At 42.8% G+C, this 22763-nt stretch overlaps 1 protein-coding gene and 1 pseudogene across 11 annotated transcripts in view; one reads left to right on the top strand and one right to left on the bottom strand.

Annotated features, from left to right (window-relative positions):
* The window catches only part of Osbpl9 (oxysterol binding protein like 9), a 140195-nt gene extending 118290 nt beyond the window's left edge, over positions 1–21905 (bottom strand). For 6 of the 11 annotated variants that reach the window (XM_015996485.3, XM_006977750.4, XM_006977749.4 and 3 more), the window contains exon 1: positions 21600–21789. In XM_015996485.3, coding sequence (XP_015851971.2) covers positions 21600–21764 — 165 coding nt within the window. In that variant the 5' untranslated portion in view covers positions 21765–21789. Of the gene's footprint in view, positions 1–21599 lie in introns of all 11 variants that reach the window. The other 5 variants (XM_006977751.4, XM_015996484.3, XM_076564742.1 and 2 more) reach the window with 5 other exon arrangements.
* Positions 18341–18859, top strand: LOC143271612 (acyl carrier protein, mitochondrial pseudogene; annotated as a pseudogene).
* Positions 21906–22763: the final 858 nt, after the last annotated feature.

Below are 22763 nucleotides of genomic sequence, written 5' to 3' on the forward strand. Positions count from 1 at the left end.
GAGGATAACCCTGAATTCTTCATCCTTCTGCCTTCACTCCCCAGTCCTGGGGTTACAAGCATGCATTCCAGGTGGCTTTTCCTCTTTATTACATTTATTTATGGGGGAGGGGCATGCACCTGACATGCAGGTGGTCAGAGGTCAACTTCCAGGAGTCAATGCTCTCCTTCTACCACATAGGCCCCAGTGACTAAATTGGGGTCATCAGGCTTGAGAAGCACCTCCCTCTGCTCAGCCACTTCCCTCACCCCTACTTTCAGGTGTTTTGACCAAATTTTTTCAATTGCATTTTGAAAAGTACCATAAAACAATTACAAGTTAATAATAATATTATATAAACATGAAATCAAAACAGTGCCAAAGCAATTACTTATTTTTTATACTTTTTAATTTATTTCTTATTGTATGGATGTCTTGCCTGCAAGAATGTACATGCAACAGATGCATGCAGTGCCTGAGGAGGCCAGAAGAGGGCATCAGAACCCCTGGAACTGGAGTTGCATAAGTTGTGAGCCACCATGTGGGTGTTAGGTCCTCTGCAAAAGCAGAAAGTGTTCTTAATTGCTGAGCCATCTCTTCAACCCTGGAGTATTTATTTACCTTTATGTTAATTGTAACTACTCAGAGATCTACTTGCCTCTGCCTCCTCAGTGCTGGGACTAAAGGTGTGCACCACCACCACCTGGCCATTTTTATAAACTTTAAGAAAATCAATTCAGTATATACTTAGCATACATTAGCTACTCAAAAATATGATGACTGGGGATGCAGCCAGTGATGGATGGCTTGCTTAGCATGCTTGAGGTCCTGGATCCTGGGTCCAGCGCTGCAAAGAAAGAAGTGGGGAAGGCCTTAACTGACTCACAGAATCTGGCTTGAAGCCAGTATACCATGCTATCTATGAAAACCTGTTTAATTAAAATATAAATATGGGTTACACTGCTTTACAAGTAAATGTGTTAGGAAAAGTTTTACACAAACATATTTAAGATTCACTGGTGGATTAGCTTGCCATTTAAACCAATCATGCCATCCTTTCAGAAAGCAAAGAATGTCTCCCAAGCATGTTATATAAAGATACTTAACCTTCTATTTGAATGTTAATTTTTACTTTGCTTAAAATACATTTGTCAGCCAGTCGGTGGTGGCGCACACCTTTAGTACCAGCGCTCGGGAGGCAGAGGCAGGAGGATTTCTATGAGTTCAAGGCCAGCCTGAACTACAGAGTGAGTTCCAGGAAAGGTGCAAAGCTACACAGAGAAACCTGTCTCTGGAAAAAAAAACAAAACAAAAAACAAAAACCATTTGTCTTAAACAAGAGTCTCACCTGACTTGCTGCTAATCTCTCACAGCTACAGTGGACTTCTGAGCTGAGGTCTCTGACCTGTGTCCGAGCATAGCACTCCTATGCCTCATCACTTTTTCCAAAGAGACAAGGTGTCTGATTTATTCCTGTATCTTTCCCCCTAATTTGGCACCCAACCACCCTTCTGTAAAAGTAAAAGGCATTCAGTAAATGATAGTGGACATTGTGTGGACAAAGGATGTGAACAAATGTAAAAAAAACGCTTCAGCACTGAGACCGCTGTTGGCTCATCCCCACGAGGGTGTGTGCCTAGCCAGTGTTGGAACCTAGACCATCAGTCAATCCCAGGGCAGGACAATACACCAGCGCACTACAAAGACAGAAACCATGAATACAGAAACACTTGCTCTCCGAAGAGGGATAGATAAAGGGACAGGAAGGAACTTTGCACAATGATAATAATTCTCTATGCTCTGATTAGGAGACAGTAACGAGGTCATAAACAAATAGGAAAACTTATTTAACTATACTTAAATAGATTTTTTTTTACTTGATACAATTAGCATTACAGAAAGCAGATCAAAACTAGAACCAGAAGGCCAAGATAGCAGTTCTGTTGATCCAAGGTCAGACAAGTGGATTGTGGTAATGTGTGTGTCTCTAACATGGAGATACTGCACCTTCCCTGTCAACATCAATGCCATTAAACATCTGTAACATGAAATTCCCCTTGACCTGAGGCTGTATATAAACTTGGCATCCCATATCGCCTACTTTCAGAAACGGAAAGCATTGATGCAGCACTCAGATGGCCAAAGGTACCCGCTTCACTCCTTGCTATGAACTAATGAACTGGAACACAGGCTTTCATAATGGGACCACAATGTTCATTTTCTGAGTAATACTAAATCTAACAAACATCAACACTGGCTTTGTTGGCATCACCGTGTGTTCTGGACCAGACACTATGCTGGAGCTTTACTTCCTGTCATGCTTATGTTGTCACAAAGAGCTTATGAGACGGCTCTTTTTACTTCTTAGTTTTTTGAGGCGGGCTTTTACTCTAGTCTGTAACCCAAGCTGGCCTGGAATTCACAGCAATTCTCTTGAACGTCTCCTAAATGTTGGGTTACAGGCAGAGCAACCGCACGCAGCTTCAAAGACTCTATATATCAGCTACTTTAGTGTTGGCAGGAGGGTTGGCATGCTAAGGTGCACATGGGGAAAGAAGTCCAAGGACAACTTCCAAGAGTCAGTTCTCTCCTTCCACTCTGAGTTCCAGGGACTGAACTCAGGGGGTCCAGCTTGCACAGCAAGGGCTTTTACCTGCTGAACCATGCCACCAGCCCTACCCACAACTATTTTATAACTGAGAGAGCAAAGGGAAATGTTGAAGGAACTTGACCATGGACATTCACAGACAGCAAATGAGAGAAACAGAATGCAAAGCCCAGGCACATCTCTAACAGTCATGGTAAGTCTGCTCAATCTACATCTTCCTTAAAGGGTCTCTGTGCCATAGAGAATGAATGTAAAATGAGTGACTGTCCTGTCTTCAGATGAGTAGATGTCACCCCAAGGACAGCTCTCAGTAGTGCATGCTCAGGGGACTGCACCCTGCCTCCCTGAAAACTCCTAGATCACCAGATCACAAACATATGTCTGCACCCTTTAACCCAAGAGCTTTTTGGATCTTTTCAAAATCACAAATGCAGAAAGGTAATATACATACATTACATAAATTACAGTAAAAACCTGCAGTACGATCTGGGGTAACCAGGCATGCAAATCTCACAAGCACATTACTATTTCTGCAGTACAGCATATAAATATTTATAAGTGTAATGAAGATTATAAATAGCTACACATTAATTCAAGGCAGGCTTTGCTTTCAAACAAAAATGTCATAAATTTAAAGAAAAAGCTTTTAGAATTCAAAGCTTTAGGGATTTCAAAATTAGGGGTAAAGGCTGATGCTCTGGTATTTATCTATTATCTCTGGTGTTTACCTATTGCGCTGGAAAGCTGCTGGCTTTCACTCCCTTTTGGTTTGGGGCTTTCTGTATTGTTTTGGTTTGGATTCTTAGTGCTAAGGACCAAATCTAGCATGAAGGGACACCAGGCAAGCACCCTGCCACTGCGCCAGCCCTTCCACTGTGTTTGATTTTGTTTTGTTTGGGGTTCTCTGAAACCTGACTGTCCTATAGCCCAGGCTTCTCGGAACCATGTAGCCCAGCCTAGCCTTCAATTCTAGGCCATCCTTCTGCCTCAGCCTCCAGAGCGCTAGGATGACAGAGGCATGTGACAACAGACTCAGCGCTTTCACTCTTCTCTTTACAAAAGGACAATTTTATCTTCAAGGGAGAATTTCAGGCTAACAGCTCAGGGAAGAGGCACAGGTTCAATTAAGGACAACCATGATGACTTAAGGTTTTGCATTCTTTATCAAGTTAAATATTAAATACTAAAGAGCAGCACACACTTCACAAATTATTTATAGCACATCAGCAATGTGTGCTAGACCTCAAGGCAGACTTGTTTTGTTTCCCAAATACCGCCCAAAACACTAAATATTGATTCATGTTTTTTTAAAGAGAGTTGACTGAGGGAAATAATGGGGAAGTGTTAAACTCCAAGTGGTTTGTGCTTCAATATTAGTATTTCCCCCTCTAAACTGTGAAATTATAATCTATTATTCATCATTCAATTTCATATCTTTATCAAAAATAGCCTGAGGAACTTTTTCCTTACTTGGAAAAAGACCAATGTGGGCACAAAATAAAATGAGAGAAAGAGAGCAAGAAGAAAACCCCCCTAACATTTTAAAGAGTGAGCCATGGTTCGGTAGCGAGAGGCACTCGCTGCTGCAGAGTAATGACTTGAGTTTGATTCCTGAGCCCACATGGCAAAAGGAAAGAACTGATCACCCAAGTTGTTCTCTGACCCCGACATGTGAACTGTAGTAAATATCTGCACACATGTACATGCACAGGCATGCACACACAAATAACAGCCCCCCAAAGAAGTTTAAAATACATGTGTGTGAAAATATGTAGAACACACAAATACAAATCTAGTTTCCGAGAACAAGAGCTGGAACGCTGTCCAATCCCAGGACTCATTCTGCAGAGCCCAATTTAGAAAGGGGCTGTGCTCCAAACTCCTTGTTCATATTTGGAGTTTAGGATCCAGGAAAAAAGTGTTTGCAAAGAGACTTAAATTTGATTCCCAAGTTAGCTAGGGAAAGCATTTGAAATCTAGTATGTAAATATGAAAACAGAGGTTACGTAAATCTTAAGAATTCAAATACTTTCTCAGAAAAGATTTCCTTAAAGAATTTCTATCACAAATGTTGGTGCTTAAGGGAAATGTGATTACAAGAGAATAAGAAGGTAGCTGAGAATCCAGAGCATGCCAAAGAGGTTAAGAAATTCCCCAAGACTTGAGAAAAAGATATACATTCTGCTTTTAAAATAAGAGGAAAACCACTTTTGTAAGGCAATTTAAAACCAAAGCACAAACAAGCCCTGGTACTTGACCAACCCTAATGACTTCGAAATTTACAGATTTACGAAAGGTATGTTGGTACACTGCCATAATCCCAGTACTCATGTGGTGGAGGCAGGAGGATCGAAAGCAGACTTGAAGTCAGTCCTGGCTATATAGTGAGACCCGATACTAAAAAATACAAAACAACATAAAAGCAGAAGTTGAAAGTTACAATGCAAGCACACCCAACTCGGGGGGCTAAGTCATTTAGGATGTTACCCATCAGAAATTGATTCTTATTCCCCAAATCCAGGTGATTAAAATTCAGAGACTGTGGTGATACATTGTGTACCCTAATAAACTTGCCTGAAGATCAGAGGACAGAGCCAGCTACTAGATTACACAGAGGTCAGGCAGTGGTGGCACACACCTTTAATCTTAGCACTTGGGAGACAGAGATCTATCTCTGTGAGTTCAAGGCCACAGTGGGATATATGGGATTGATCCAGTATAGGAGAGAAACAGAGCCAGGCAGTGGTGGCACACACCTTTAATCCCAGCACTTGAGATCTCATGCCTTTACTTGAGAAGCGCACAAGCCTTTAATCCCAGGAAGTAATATGGGAGGGCAGAGAAATGTATATAAGGCATGAGGAAACAGGAACTCATTCTCTTTAGGCTAAGGATTTTGTAGAGGTAAGAACTAGTGGCTGGCTGTTCTGCTTCTCTGATCTTTCAGCTTTCACCCTGATATCTGGCTCTGGGTTTTTAATTAAAAGACCATCTAAGATTCAAACAACAAAAGACAAAATTATCTCAGTTATACTGTAGGTATTTAAGGTTTCCCACAAGAGACGCATGTAAAGGTCTGGCTGCCATAGGTAAGATCAGACCCTGAAGACTCTCACCAAGTCAGTGAAGGAACACTTTGGTGGAGCCTTACCATAGTGGGGTCACAGGCAATGGAAATGCTAGAAAACAGGCCTAGTTAAAGGCAGCAGCTCACTAGGAACATGCCCATAAAGAATGCCTCGCACCCCTCCCTCGGCCTGTCTCTTTCTCTGCTCACTCTCAAGGAGCAGCCCCGCTCTAACTCCCAGCAATAACAATCGTGTGCTTCATCTTGGGCTCAAAAGCAGGAGAGCAGACCAACTATGAACTAAAATCTTCAAAACCAGAAGCAAAATGTAAACACTTTGGACAAAGCTACGGTAATTGAGAAAGTATAAAGTGGTATGAGGACAAACATATTAATCAGCAGACTAGTAATGAACCTAAAAAGTCAACCACAGCTGGGCACAGCTCCACAGCACAGTGAGTGTCGCCCGTGCATGAGGTTCTGGGTTTGATCCCTAGCACCACACACACACACACACACACACACACACACACACACACACACACACACACAAAACATACGTAAAAGTAACCCCCCCCATAACGTCCCTAGCCTCAGGTTTTCTGTTAGAGCAGTATAAACTGGACTATGAGTGATGCCAAGACAATTCAATGAAAGCATAATCTTTTCCATGGTCCAGGGATAACTGGTTTATATATACAAAAGAATAAAGTTGGATTCTTACCACATTCCTATTAAAAAAAAAAAAAAAAAGGTTAAAAATTACCTAAGACCTAAACCTTGGGTCCAAAATTATCAATTTCTTAAAATAAAATATAGGTTTAAAAAAAAAAGATAATAAAATCAAAAAACAAACAAACAAAAAAAACACACGTGTAATATCCTGGGACTTTAGACAAGATCAGGAGCATTCTGGGTGGCATGGCCTTAGGCCATTTTCTAACATTAGAGTAAGCAGTGACACCTAGACTTGATGCCAAAGCCTAGTTACCATAAGAAGAAGAATAAACGGGACATTTTGTGCACCAAAGGAAGCCACCGGTGACCTAAGGAAGCACCACAGCTGTCTGCAGGCCAGGGGCAGAGCGCCTGCTCAGCGTGCATCAGCTCCGGATCTGATCCCTAATGCTGCACCAGAAAAGAAAGACGGAATGAAAGTCTCAAGCAGAACAAGGCTGCAAATTCAGTGTCTGACACAAAACTGGTATCTTGAAAACAGGAAACTCAGCTGGGCCTGGTGGCACACAGCTGGTCCTCAAACAGGAAAGTCAGAAGTTCAAGGTCATCCTCAGCTACACAGCCAGTTTGAAGCCAGCAAGGATTGGTTACCTGAGACTCTGTCTCAACAAAGTGGGGAGAAAAAAAAAAGACAAAAATCAAGTTTTTTTTTTTTAATTGTGTATGTGTGCACACACAGGCCACGCATACCACACATCTGGAACCTGGAGGACAACTTGCTGGAGTCAGTCCTCTCCTCCCCTTTACCATGTGGATCCCAGGATCCGACTCAGACCTTCAGTCTTGGCAGCAAGCACCATTACCCACGGAACCATCTCCCTGGCCATAAACTCTTATAACTTAACAAAAAAAGAAAACAAAGAAAGAAACCCTGATTTTAAAATTGGCTAGGCTATGAATCAATACTTCTCCAAAGATATTCACTTGGTCAATAACATATGAAAGATGTAACAGCTTTAAGGAAAATACAAGTAAAGATAGTACTACATACCCATTGGGATGACTATGATCAAAATGAAGATGACAAATCTTCTTGAAACTGGAACCCTTATTCAGCTAATAGGAGCCATTTTAAAAAACTAAACAAAAAAAAAACAGTCTGGCAGTTCCTCAAAAGGTTAAACAGAGTAACCACATGACCAGGCAATTCCAATCCTAGATCTATACTCAAGACATAAAAAAGGATACTTAGAGCAAATTTTGCATGCAAAAGCTCATAGCGCCATTAGTCACAATGGCCAAAAAGCAGAAACTACTCCCATCTCTATCAATTGGTGAATGAAAATGTGGGATACGGACACAATTAAATACCCAGTGACATCCTGCAGACACAACAGAGACCCTGACCGCCCGCATGAGATCTGCACAGGTTAAAACCAGACGCAATCCCAGCACGGAGAAGGTGACCCCCTGACCATGAAGCTCCCTGTACTCATCCATGGCTGCTGGGGAAGGGACAGTGGTGATGGGTGACACTGAGTCAGGACAGACTGCGCGTTCAGGAGTGAAAGGTACTCCTGCTCTTTGTCTGCTTTTTCTTTTGCTTTGTCTTTTGTTTTTGTTTTTGTTGTTGTTGGTTTTTTTTGCCAATTTTGTTTATTTGTTTATTGGTTGGTTTTGATTTCATGTTTTGTTTGTTTGTTTTGTCTGAGGGAGAAAGACAAAGAAAAAAATGAGAACATGAATTTGGGTGGATAGGGAGGAAGGAGGGACCTGGAAGGATTTGGGGGAGGGGAAAGAATATGATCCAAAAATGTATTTGTGAAGAAGCTTCTAAACAATAAGAAAAAAGAGAGATGAGGACCTAACATACCATCTTCTACACCAAACTTGAAGGAACCTTGAAAATAGTAAAGGGGCATGCAGATGAAATGCAGGCAAGAGACAAATGATGTTAATAGAAACAGTTTCAAGAGGGAAGAAAAGTTTCTAAAACTGTGGGGATTGTCACAGTTTGGTGACTTTACTAAAAACCAGTGAATCGCATTCATTTAAATGAATGAACTGTATGGCAAGTCAATTAAATCTAAATGAAGCTATTGAGGTGTTGAGCGGGAAGGATGAGGGCCTGTGTTCCATCCCCAGCATGGGGGGAGGGGGCAATCTGTGGGAAGATAAAAAAACAACAGGCATCCTAAAATCTACATAAAACTGTTCTAGGCTGGAAAGATGGCCCGGCGGTGAAAAGCACTGGGTGCTACCCCAGAGTGCTGCTGCACCTCTAACTCTAGCTCCTACCAGCACCTGCACACACACACACACACACACACACACACACACACACACACACACACACACAACTAAACATAGCGAAAAATAACATGATTTTTTTAATAAGATTTTTTAAAAAGCTGTTACAACTAAAATGCTTGTTCACTGCTTACTAAGATCTTTAACAGACAATGGAAGCCCAGAGAGCTAGGACTTGAAGACAATGGGGAAGAGAGGAGATAAAGCAGGGGAGAAGAAAACCCACAGAATGAAATCCTTGAAAACTCAGAGGCAAGGACACCCAGTGCACAGAGCATGGCCTCTCCCATACGAGCGAGAGAAGCAAAAGCAAGTAGTGAACAGGTGAGAGCGCAGGATTCTAAGCGCTGCCAGCAGACTGGTTTATTGTCTCTGGGTGGTGAGGAACAAGAAAGGGGGGGGTGAAATCCTAGCGCCTCAGAGGGACAGAGCACATTCTAACCCAGATGTTTATATACCCAGCTGTGCCATAATTACTGCTAAGTCAGCAATATCCCACCAGGAGGTGGAGGCAGGAGAATGATAAGTTGGAAATCAGCAATATAGCAAGACCCTGCCTCAAAAAACAAAATACTGCTAAACTAAAATACAAGAAGTAAGTGAACACAGAGGCTTTATGTGGACAAAATGTAAGAATCATCCCACCTTCTTTTTAAAATTCGTGGAACAGGAATGTAGCCCAGGCTGGCCTCAAGCTCATTGTGCAGCCTAGGACAGACTTGAAATCCAAATGCTCCTGTCTCCACATTCTGAGTGCTGGGGTTAAAGGTGCCACCACACCCCACTTAGAAAATCAGCCTCCATAATGAACTTACCTGTGTCAGCTACTTAGAAAAAAATAAGTTATGGGTAACTCAAAATACTTCCGTTGAACATGATTCCATTTATATGAATCCATGTATCTTATAAACTTAATTTCTAAAGCAGTAATTTTTAAAATTTCTCTTTTTAAAAAAAATCCATGCACTCAGGAAGCTGAAGCAGAAGAACAGGATCTCTCAGCTACTCTGCATTATCTAGGAAGACTTCTCAAAACAAAGGGGAGGAAGGAGGGAGGGGGGAGGGGGAGGGAGGGAGGGGGGAGGGGGGAAGGAGGATGGTCCTGGTCTGAGAAGATAGCCTTTTTTAATAAAGTTATTAAGAAGAAGCCGGGCGTGGTGGCGCACGCCTTTAATCCCAGCACTCGGGAGGCAGAGGCAGGCGGATCTCTGTGAGTTCGAGGCCAGCCTGGGCTACCAAGTGAGCTCCAGGAAAGGCGCAAAGCTACACAAGAGAAACCCTGTCTCGAAAAAACCAAAAAAAAAAAAAAAAAAAAGTTATTAAGAAGGAAAACAAATAATTCGCTGGCCATTTGTTTGTTTTTCTCTGTCCGTATTAAAATAATGCAGTTCTTAATCTAAATTACTTCTGTGTTGTTCTAGTTTGGGCTGCAATTGCCTATTACATATCTGAAAATCTAATTAAAGGTAACTGCCACATATAGACATGCATATTTAAGATTAACAATTCTCTCTTTTGGCTTTTTTTCTTTTTAATGCGTACAGATGTTTTGCCTTCATGTAAGCCTACACACCATGAGTTCCAGGCCAGCCTGGGCTACAGACAAGACCAGCCTCCACAAACAAAAACAAATATAAGAGCTGGGTGGTGGTGGAGTATGCCTTTATTCCCAGCACTCCAGAGGCAGAGACAGACAGATCTCTGAGTTCGAGGCCAGCCTGATTTACACAGCAAGTTCCAGGACAACAGCAGCAAAATCTGACAGCCTGTCTAAATTAACACAAGAAGCACATCGCATGATTCTTCAGCCTCCAGATGATTAATTAAAAGCCACTGTAGTTACTATAAATTCAGGGTGGGTTTTATATAAGCCATAGCCACGGATCTATTTGCTACTAATATATTCTGCAAAACTTACAAATTCTGCTCTGTAAACTAGAATCCCTAACTGCCTCCTGTATCAACAGGGACATTCCATTCCCTGGAATGTGCTACACTGTGGGCCCTGAAGATTATAATGTTCAGTGTAAGTACAAACTGCCATCAAGGAGGGTATAAGCTTGCTGTACAGATAAAGAATGTACTACAGATATGGCTAGTTGACTATAGCAGATAAAAATGACTAAATGCCCCCCAAAAATTAGATTGAAAGGCCCTGGAGTCTTAGAAAAGAGAAAAAACAAGGCTTGTATAGCCACGTCCAACCTGAGGCCCATGTGGAGCAAGACCCTCGGTATAGCTGCCAATGTAAATGTAATGTATAACTTGAGTTTGTTGCAATGGGGTTGGGGGGAGTGGGGGGGGCGATTACTCGGTTCTCAGCGCTGAACTTTGTAGGTGACAACACTGTGTGTACGACAATGTCCAAACCTGGACACACCTGGCAGAGCACTAAACAAAAGGAAAGGTGTGGCACTTCCACCCACCTGATGCCACTTATTTCCTTAGGGTTTACTTTCTTTGGGTCCTTAAATTCAGATACACTTTTGCTTTCATTCCTTTTACAAATCTAAAGCCACTTTACATATAGATTAAGCATCCCGAATCTGAAATTCAAAATGTTCCAGAATCTGAAATTTGTGTGTGTATACATATTCACGTGTATATGTGCACTTGTTTGGAGAGACAAGAGTCCACTCTGTCTTCCGAAATCACTCTTCTCATTTTTTTGAGGCAGGATCTCTCACTAAACCTGGACTTGGCCCTTAACCCCAAATATTTCATGACAGGTGCAAATTCCAAAATCATTTTTAAAATTCTAAAATGCAAACTACTTCTGTTCTCAAGCATTTCAGATAAGAGATACTGAACCTACACCCTACACTGACACATACCATATAAGCTTAATGAAAAGTTCATTTAATTATATGCACTGTTTACTGTTGAGTGTGCTGATCGGCCCACGTCTGTAATCCCAGGATGTAGGAAGCCAAGACAGGAGGATCATGAGTTCCAAGGCAGCCTAAGCTGATAACAAGATCCTTCATTTAAAAAAAAAAAAAAGTTTACTTAGGAAAGAATAAATTTGCTTTCGAATATGTGATGAGATTGATGTTAACGTCGTTCTGGAATGAAACTACCTCTTTTACATATTTACAAAGGAGATCAGCAAAAGGCACATTTTTAGTGCTTCAGAAACCTAAAATCCAGGGGTTGAAGAGATAGCTAAGCAATCAAGAGCCCTGGCTGCTCTCGCAGAAGACGTGTATTCTATTCCCAGCACCCACATTAGCACCCAATGTGTAAATGCACATTACATTTACATTAGCAGCTATACCGAGGGTCTTGCTCCACATGGGTCTCAGGTGGAGCAAGGTGGCTAAACAAGCCTTGTTTTTTTCTCTTTTCTAAGACTACAGGGCCTTTCAATCTAATTCTTTGGGGGCATTTAGTCATTTTTATCTGCTATAGTCAACTAGCCATATCTGTAGTACATTCTTTATCTGTACAACTGTACAACTGTCAGCAACTCCAGTTCCGGGGTATCTAATGCCCTTTCCCGGCCTCTGTGGATGCACAGGCAGGCATACGTGCAGGCAAGACATGAATACATAAAAAAAAAAAAACAATAAAATACATTTTTAAAAAGAAGAAACCTAAAATCCAAGTAAATTAGACAGACTTAAAAAAAAAAAACACACCCTCTAGACATCGCTATCAATTGTCAAATAACTGTCTGACTAGCAGGGGTTTTTAATGCAGTCATCACAGACCCATTCTTGCTAAGTCTCTGGTTCTAATCTTCCTAGAAACCCACATGTTATAGGCCCAGCTCTTTCCTCACAACCAGTTTCCCCTTTTCCTACTTCCCAAGGCTGTTACCCTGTCCTCACTCCTCAAGTCCACTTTGTTCTCCTGGTTATCTCAGACCTTGTTACCTTACAACACACTTCTACTCAGGAACTGTCCTTTCAATCATCCACCCTGCCATGTTTCTGCAGTGAGATATCTCGGATACCCTGCACTCACTTGTCTAGTCTTCCTATTTACTCTTCTAGCCACTCCAATCTGCCTCCTACACCTACCACTCACAGTGATATCCAAGTCCATTAATCCTGGGGATATGTATTGGATCTCAACTGTACAAACCTCCCGCCAGTATTTAAAACTCTTTATGCTTCCCAGTTTGGCTTCTAAGACTACCATTTTCTTGGGAGTGGTATTCTTCTACCTACTTCTACCTCTGGCTGTTGTTTTCACTCTCCTGTATACTTTTTTTTGTTTTTTCCTATCTATCACTCCCTTAAGCATGGCTGTCATGCATTACAATCTCAGCATAATTTCTTTGAAAAGACAAATCCTAATTTTCCTCCCCTTATGTAAAATTTCCATCTGTAAGATCATGAGCTGAACCAATGAAGAGGATACAGCAGAAATGATGAGAGAGTAATTATAAAAGGATGGTGGCTTCCTACCTGATCTCACGTGGATCATTCTCTCTGGGTAAGGCTGGCTTCCCTGTCATGTTAGTACTCAAGAATCCCAATGGAGGGGCTACCTGATGAGGAGCAGCCTTCCAACAGCCAGCAAGGAACCAAGGCTTTCAGCCAAGGGCAATTCAGAAGCAGCCCCAGCCAAGTGCTTCGGATGACTGCAACCCTGACTAACGTCTTGATTGCAACTTCATGAGACCCTGAGCTTGAAACTCCCAAAGTTCCATCCCACAGAAACTGTGAAATGATAACGTTTGTTGTTGCTATGCTTTAGAGTGACTGGTTACAAGGCAATGAGTAACTAATCCAATGGTATTTTCCTGAATTGTCTCCAAACATAGCAGTTTTCAGTCACTCAATTCTTGCTATGTAAAAAATTACTATCTCTCTTCAGCCCATTCATCTTGGCTAGCAGGCCAGAGACTCCAGGGATCTGTCTCGACCTCTCCAGCTCTGGAGACAGCAACCGACTGCCCAGCTGTTTACACGGGTGCTGGGGAGCCAGACTACGGTCCTCCTGCTTGCACAGCGGGCACTTTATAGACTGAGCCATTTCCCAGCTCCAGGTAACCAAGAATTTGATATGCGGATCTTGTTTGGAACCCTGACTCAAAGCAACTGCTGAGGGGATGATGGTCAAGATTGTCAGGAAATCAACTAGACTTCAAATTTGGTATCACTAAATTACTACTATTCAACTGTAATAAAGGTGTTTTGGTAACATTTTTTAAAAGAGAAATCTTTGGACCATTGAAATGTCCACAGTTCAAGCCCAGTGAACTGAATTCTAACCCAGAACCCACATGCTGGACAGAGAGAACTATGACAAGCGGTCCTCTGACTGTGAGCATGCATATGTACAAGTGAATTGTACACACAATACAATTTTAATTTAAAAAAACATTTAAGAATTCTTAATGTGGGCTGGAGAGATGGCTCAGAGGTTAAGAGTACCAACTGCTCTTCCAGAGGTCCTGAGTTCAATTCCCAGCACCCACATGGTGGCTCACAACCATCTGTAATGAGATCTGGTGCCCTCTTCTGTATACATAATAAATAAATAAATCTTAAAAAAAAAAAGAATTCTTAATGTTTAGTAAGAAATACACAGAAATATTCACAAATAAACTCTAATATAATATTTGGAATATGCTTTAAAATAATCCAGTTGAGCTAGACACAGCAACCTCACCCATAATCCTACGAGTTTAAAAAGAGCTCTGGCACCAAGCAGTTGTGGTGGTGTACACCTTTAATCCCAACACTCAACAAAAGCAAGTGGATCTCTGTGAGTTCAAGGCCAGCTTGATCTACAAACGAGTTCCAGGACAGCCAAGGCTACACAGAGAAACCCTGTCTTGAAAAACCAAAACCAAACAAAACAAAACAAATAAGTTCTGACTATACAGTGAGACCCTGTCTTTAATATATATGTATCTTTAATAATATATATAAATATAATATATATATTATATATACCCATCCTCTGGGTGTGGTGGCATACATAGGTGATCCCTCTGCTTTTGAGGCAGAGGCAAGAGATCAGAAGCTCAAGGTCATCTTTGGCTACACAAGAAGAAAAGAGAGAGAGAGAGAAAGATAGATAGATAGAAAGAGAGAAAGAGAGAAAGAGAGAAAGAAAGAAAGAAAGAAAGAAAGAAAGAAAGAAAGAAAGAAAGAAAGAAAGAAAGAAAGAAAGAAAGAAAGAGAGAGAGAGAAAGAGAGAGACAGAGAGAAAGACAGATGGAGAGAGGAAAGGAGGGTGGGAGGGAGGGAGGGAGGGAGGGAGAAAAAAGCTGATAAGAGTATTAATAAACAGGATTAGCCATATGCTGATAACTGTATGGCTGGATGTTAATAATTCACTATTCTGTCCTCTTTTATATAAGCTCAAAATTGTCTACAGTAAAAGTCTTTTCAATATTAAAAGTACTTAGAATATGGCTCTTCAGAGCCCTAGGGATGAAGTTCAAATTGCTTAGCATTTCAAATTGAAATGCCAAGAAAGCCTTTCATGAACCACCACATCCCCCACTTCTGCTTGCTGGGCACTCAAGGTCATGTCACTACAGACTTCCAGCCCACGCTGCATAGCCAACAGGCTCCTTACCTGTCTCTTCCAAAGGCGTCCATTCCCTTTGTCTCCAGCCCTGCTCCCTCTCTGCTCATATCCTCTGTACTCACCAATCAGGTCACAGCAATCTGGTTTCCTCTTGAAAGCCTATGCTAACCTGCTAAAACTGTCAGGGGTACACCTCTAGGGCCCATACCCCAAACATCATGTGTGTTCCCAAAGCTTGTACCTCCTTCGTCCTCCAGCACACTCTAGGTATTAAAACAATATGGGCGGCTTCCAACTCATTTGTTAACTCTACAGCAAATTATACCAACTCTACCAACTTTCTCATCTTCCAACTCCTCACAAAACTAATTCTCCTGAAGTCTTCCTTCCTTTCTCGTCTCTTTTTTATGATCATGATTCACATTAATAGTTGAGAGTTCACATAGTGGTCTCAAATCTACATCCTTAGCTTTCTCTGGTTATCTCATCTAATGATAAAAATAGCACTTGCTCAAGGGGGGGGAACTAAAGGTTTGGCTTAGTCAGTCAAGTGCCTGCCACACAAGCATGGGGACCTAGGACCAACATAAAAGCCGAGCACACCAACCAAGCATCTGAAACACAGTGGGGGGCTAGGGGGACCAAGGCATGGAGAATAGGTGGATCCCTCGAGCTCACTGACCAGCCAGCCTAGCCAAATGGATGAGCTCCAGGTTCAATTTTATCTCAAAAAGTAAGGCTGTAGAGACGGCTCAGCAGTTAAGAGCACTGGCTGCTCTTCCAAAGTACCTGCATTTAATTCCCAGCACCCAAATGGAGGCTCAAACTGAAACTCCAGGGCCAGGGAAACTGACTCCCTCTTCTGGCCTTTAGGGCACCAGGCACACACATGATACAAACACATGTGCAAGCAAAACACCTATGTATATAAAATAAAAAATTTTACATAAATAAATATGGAGGACCACAATTGAAGAAGACACTCAATGTCTACCCTCTAGCCTCCACATGCACACACTGGCACACACCCAGGTGGACACATTCATGTCCCATACATATGCAATTTAAAAAACCTAAAATAATACTAACAATACAATGAAACAATTTTGTGCTGTCACCCAATAAATCCTTATCTATCTTCAGGCCTGACCTCTGACTCAAAACACCTTCTAGAGTCAATCTCTGAGCAGCTCTCAAATAGATCTTTACATTAGTGCTGCTATCCTTCTAGTCTTTTCTGGGCAATACTTCTGCAGATTTCTATTTCTATTGTTGACTTTGTCACACTGATTTTGTGTATGTGTGTGCACATGTGTAGTGTGTATGCATTATGTGTACATGTGCTCACATGTGTGGAGGCACGTATGTATGGAGGTACGTATGTGTGTGTGGAGGCCCAAAGCTAACATTGGGTGTTTTTTTGTTTTTGGTTTTTTTTTTTTTTTTTTTTTTGGTTTTTCGAGACAGGGTTTCTCTGTGTAGTTTTGGTGCCTGTCCTGGAACTCACTCTGTAGCCCAGGCTGGCCTTGAACTCAGAGATCCATCTAGCTCTGCCTCCCGAGTGCTGGGATTAAAGGCGTGCGCCACTACCACCCAGCTTGGGTGTCTTCCTTGATCATTCTCAATTTACTGAGTTAGGGTCTCTGGCTGACCCCGGAGCTCACCAATTCTGCCTGCTCTAGCCAGGAAGCTTGCCCAGTGGAGCCCCTGCCTCTGCCTCCAGGGTGATAGAATTACAGCAGCCATGATGCCTGCTCAGTTTTTACACAGGATGTGGGGATCTGATTCTGGTTTGTGACTGTACAGCAAGCACTTTAGTCTCTAAGTCATCTCTCCAGCCACTTATCATACTGCTTTAAAATTGCGTTTGGGTATCTGCTCTGCTAGACCAGAAGGAATCATGCCTGCACTCCAAGCATATACACTAATTGTACTATTAAAACGTCAGCCCTACAAAACTGCTTGCTAAATGAACCAGCACTAGAATATACTATATCTAATGATTAAGAGACTGAGTTAAGCTGGGTGTGATGGTACATGCTTCTAATCCCAGAACTCAGGAGACAGAACCAGGCAGATCTCTGCATTCTGGGCTAGTGAGACCCTGTTTCAAAAGACACACACACACACACACACACACACACACACACACACACACACACACAAATCATGAGTCAGAACTAAAAAAGAGTCCCTGTAACAATACAGTAAGCTTTCCTAAAAATCAAAATCAAAAACAAAATCAAAAATATTGGGCTGGGGATGTATTAGTGGTAGTATCCCAGCAGTGGTGGTGGCAAACGCCCTTAATCCCAGCACTCGGGAGGCAGAGACAGGCAGATCTCTGTGAGTTCAAGGCCAGCCTGGTCTACAGTGAGTTCCAGGACAGGCTCCAAAGCTACACAGAGAAACGCTGTCTCAAAAAAAAAAACAAAAAACATCAATTAAAAAAAAAAAAAAAAAACTTTCTAGGGTTGGGGATTTAGCTCAGTGGCAGAGCGCTTGCTTAGTAAGCGCAAGGCCCTGAGTTCAATCCTCAGCTCCAGGAAGAGGGGAAGGGGTGGGGATAGTGGTAGTATGTTTGCCTAGCATGTGCAAGGCTGTGGGTTCAATCGCCAGCCTGGCAAAGAAAGTATGAAAGAAATGAAAAGAATAAAGTAAAAAGATCATTCCAGGCTGGAGAGACGGCCCAGCAGGTAAAGGCACTTGCCACCAAGGCTAACAACCAGAGTTCTATCCCAGGGACCAACCTGGTATAAGGAGAGAACTGGCTGCCTCCAGTTGTCCTGACTTCCTCCACACAGGTGTCTGTCATGAACCTGCCTGCACATTAACACATACGCATGCACAAATGAAAAGTATAAATTTTAATTAAAAAAAAAAAAAGGATCATTCCATCCCCAGAGTTTGTTGAATTTTGGTGAAGCTCTAAGCTGAAAAAAGGCTTGGCTGAATCTATTTAAGTTTAATCCCAGTGACTGTAGCTCAATCGGAGATGATTTAATACTTGCTCTTAGTAGAAGCTGACTCTAAAGCAAGAGCAATCTAGTTTAGTTCAGAATTTTCTAGGATAGCCTAGAAGAGATCAACAACCAGTGTCAGCCTAGAACTCAAGTAATTTTGGAAACAAGGAATAAAGTGACTATTTGCTGCCTTGAATAAAATGTGGCACTACTGGAAGTGTGTCCTGGGTCCGTGTAGCCATGGCGGCTTGTGTTCTTTTCACTTTTACCTGCTGCCTACCCTTGGCCTTCCCACATTACCCTGGCTTTCAACACTGGCCTTGGAACAGCCACTTGTCACTACGCTGTGCCCTGTGGGAATATGAAGCAAGCCCAGGACTCTGCAGTCAGCTCAGCGCTTGCACAGATGCCTAGAAGGGTCACACACTAGTATCCCCTGTACAGTGATCACCCCCTTTGACTTAAGAGGGAATCAAGAACCAAGTGATACATGTCTTGAAACTCTATGACAAGACTGACCCAGAAAAGCTCTCAGAAAATTCACATTTTATGAAGGATCTGGGCTTTATTGGTTGGGATCAAGTAGAGATTATTATGGTCATGGAAGTCAAATTTGGATTTGAAATTCCTGATATAGATGTAGAGAAGGTATTGTGTCCACAAGAAATTGCAGATTATATTGCAGATAAGTAAGATGTATATGAAGGTGTCAGAGCCTTCTTCCTCATGGAGAGTACTCAGAAACTGGCAAGTGTCTGAAAGTGGGACCACACAGTGATATCATCACTGGCTGACAGCAGCTCTGTTGGATTTGAATTTAAATTGTCAGAGTGTTTCACCCTTTGAAAAATAAATCCGTTAGGAAAAAAATGTGGCACAACCAGTTCAGACAGTCTTACTAGAAGGTGTGGCTGTAAGCAATTAGCCACATGTAAATTATGAATAGAGACCACCAGAACTCTAATGTACTAAAACAGTGACAGAACTCACTGTCCAAATTCAATCAGACTCCTACTCTCCTTTTGGTTATCATTTTATTTTCACAAGATAGTGCAATTCTCTGCAAGCAAATAATAGAAGAATTAAGGGGAAATGTTTCTCAACAGCCATTAGTGAGAAATATGATCCCTCCTTCCTCTACCAAGGACGTTTCATAGAATCTAATCTCAGAAGGGAAGATAGTATTAAGGGGGAAAAAAGTCTATGAAAAACTTGTATTTAGTCAGAAGGACAAGGAGTCCAAGCACTCCTAATCTACAAGGACAAGGAGTCAGGGGGAAAAAAAGAAAGAGAGACAGAGAGAGAGACAGAGACAGGGAGGGAGGGAGGGAGGGAGGGAGGGAGGGAGGGAGGGAGGGAGGGAGGGAGGGAGGGAAAGGAAGGGAGGGAGGGAGGGAGGGAGGGAGGGAGGGAGGGAGAGAGAGAGAGAGAGAGAGAGAGAGAGAGAGAGAGAGAGAAAGAAAGAAAGAAAGAAAGAAAGAAAGAAAGAAAGAAAGAAAGAAAGAAAGAAAGAAAGAAAGAAAGAAAGAAAGAAAGAAAAAAGAAAAAGGAGCATTTTGTCTGAGCCAGGAGCTGCCTAGAACCCTAACTTGAGACCTAATCAGAATGGCCCTAGATTCAGACTCACACAAATTTAGGAGCTGAAGAGTAACTTAATTCTATAGTGCCACTAATTGAAATTACTTCATCTTGAATATGATGGCTAGGTTCCATGGGATTTGCTGATAATCACATTCACATTTAGTGAAACTTGTTATTATTCTTTATTTGAGTCATGGAATTTCATAATTCTTCAGTTTTTTCAGTTTTCCATCCTACATAATCTTAAACAATGTGGTGTGTATGTCTTTTTTTTTAATGTTTTTGGTTTGAGGGGTTTTTTGTTTGTTTGTTTTTGCTTTGTTTGTTGTTTTGTTTTGTTTGAGACAAGGTCTCATTAGGTATCCTAGCCTGGCTTAGCCTTAAAGTTTCCCAACCAAAATGTGGAAACTTGGAGGTGACAGATGGGCCACTATATTCAGCTTTGACCAATGTTTATGTCTCAGGAAAGTTTGATCTTTTAAAATTTATGTAGAAAGAAAGAGACTAGGAATGTGGGTCGGTGGTAAAGTGTTGACCTAGCATGTTCAAGGCCTTGGACTCCACATAATAATAATAAAGACACAGAGAAAACAAGTTCATATGGGAAGAATGATAAGGGTGATGCTCTTTACTCTTGCAAGGCCACCTTTTCTCCTTCCTGTAGCAAAAGAGCAACTTAATGGGAGTCCTGACTCCACCACTTACTGCTACCTACATGATCTTGAGCTAATTACTTAAAAGCCCGGAGCCTCGGATTCCAAAACTGTAAAATGGAGACATTAAATGGGGATAATGAATACCTATCTTGCAAATGAATTAAGAGTAAATGAATTAAGGTGCCCACTAGACTACAGTAAAAGCTCTCGAGAAGAGAGGCTGTGCCGACACCGCTGTTGATTCTTGCTGACAAAGAAACAAGCAGAACAGGAACTCAATGATATTTTTAAATGAATGAATAAACAATGTATCCCTATTTCTCTCATCAGCACTAACTCTTCTCCCATAACTGTATTTCTTCCTTTTTCTTCTATCATTTTCTAGAGCCTTCAAAACATTCTATATTTTGTTCTTCTGCGTGCTTTTCTTTTTCTCACGGGCTATTATTAACCATACGGCTCAAAGAAAGTAGCCCCGTTAGTAATTTCACCAACACCGCCCACCTTCCATCTCTAATGCGACGGGGGTGGAAGAGGCAGTCAGAACACAGGTTTCACAGTACTTCATCTACCTAGCCTGGGCCACTGACTCGTGTCACCAACAGTGAAGTCGCACGGTCGGCCCTCCCCAGAACACAACTTTCAAGGCAACCGCACCATCCCTGTCTACATCTCCGCAAGCAGAAGGAAGACCCGCGCAGAGGGAATCCTCTGCTCTCAAAAGTTACGGAGTCCGTTACACTCGCGTCCCGCTGGAAAGAAGGGTGCATCCTCAGAGTAGGACTGCCGAGTTGGACAGACACAGACGGGCGGGATTTCAGAGCCCGTGAGGTTAACGAGGGTCACCTTTGGACCTGACCAGGCTCGTCTGACCACTGCTCCGAGAAGGCAGCGCTCTTCGAACCCCGGAGGAGCTAAGGGGTGCGGCCGGCACCGGGGCGGGGAGCAACAGGGATGACAAGTCTGGATCGCACGGCTGACATGCCACACCGGGACTACGCCCACTCGCACCTCGCCACCGCGCAGACCCCACCTAGCCCCAGGACCACTCCCTGAGGCTCCCGGCTCGCCCCCCGGCCCATAAATCAGTCAGCCGGCGCTGCTCACTGGCTGGGTCCGCATCTCCCTCCTGGTCATTGGCTACCCGCACGCAAAGCCCTCCTCCACAAGGGAACCTCGCGTACGGCGGTCCCCACGGCGGAGCACCCCCGCCCCGGCTCCCCGTAGCCCGCCGTCCGGGCAGCGCGGCCTCAGCCACTCACCGTGTAATAGGAGAGCAACCCTGCATTGTAGTCCAACACGAACCAACGGTACTGCCAGCCCTTCATCACGTTAGTCCATTTGCTCAGCGGCCCTTCCACGATGGACGCCATCTTGGGAGCCGCCAATGACAACAAACGGCCTGACGTCAGTCGCCTATATGGCATTCAGCATGCAGGGGGCGGGGCCTCCGAGAGCCTGGGCGGGACAGGGGCGTGAGTGGGGCGGGGCCAGGGGCGGGGCCTCTGTGCAGCCCGGGGACCCACGCCCCTGGCAATCAGAGTCCAGCGTGCTTGCTTGCTTTCTCTGCCTATTGTGTGTAGGGCGGGCGTGTTAACGGAGGTGAGAGAGGCTGAGAAAGCAAGCGTGAATGATAAGATTGTTTATCCAAGAGTGTATGATGGTGTCAGTAGTTCAAAGCCAACTCAACTAAGTGAGACTGTCTCAGAAAAAAAAAAAAGAAAAATTGTAATCTCAGAAATTTATAGTAGAAGAATCGAGGCTCTTGCTCGATTAAGAGTATGTACTGCTCTTGCTGAAGATCCGAATTCGGTTCCCAGCACCCACATGAGGAGTGGGGGAGCTCACAACTGCCTATAACTCCGGACCATCGGAACTGAGGGCACCTGCACTTGCATACAAATATCCCCACTCTAAGGAGAACACACACGCTTAAAGTACATATAATTAAAAATAAACCTGTTTTGTTTTGTTTCTAAGTTCAAGATCATCCTTGGCTACATAATGGGTTCAAGAGTAGTATGGGCTACATAAAACATTTAAAAATTATTCACATAAGAATTTTTTTTTTCTTAGAGACAGAGTCTCTTTGTAGTCCTGGCTGTTCTGGAATTTGCTATGGAGACCCGGCTGGCCTTGAACTCAGAGAGCTCTGCCTGCCTCTGCCTCCCAAGTGCTGCCATTAAAGGATATGCCACCTAAAAATTCTTTTTTTTTTTTTCTTCTGTTTTTTGTTTGTTTGTTTGTTTTTCGAAGCAGGGTTTCTCTATGTAGCCCTGGCTGTCCTGGAACTCACTGTAGGCCAGGCTGGCCTCAAACTCAGAGATCTTCTTCCCGGAAGCTGGAACTAAAGGCATGTACCACCACCATCCGGCACAAGAATTCTTTAAGAATGCAATTGCCAGGTGGTGGTGGTGCACACCTTT

The sequence above is a fragment of the Peromyscus maniculatus genome, chromosome 2 (assembly GCF_049852395.1).
Source record: "Peromyscus maniculatus bairdii isolate BWxNUB_F1_BW_parent chromosome 2, HU_Pman_BW_mat_3.1, whole genome shotgun sequence".
Classification (NCBI taxonomy): domain Eukaryota; kingdom Metazoa; phylum Chordata; class Mammalia; order Rodentia; family Cricetidae; genus Peromyscus; species Peromyscus maniculatus.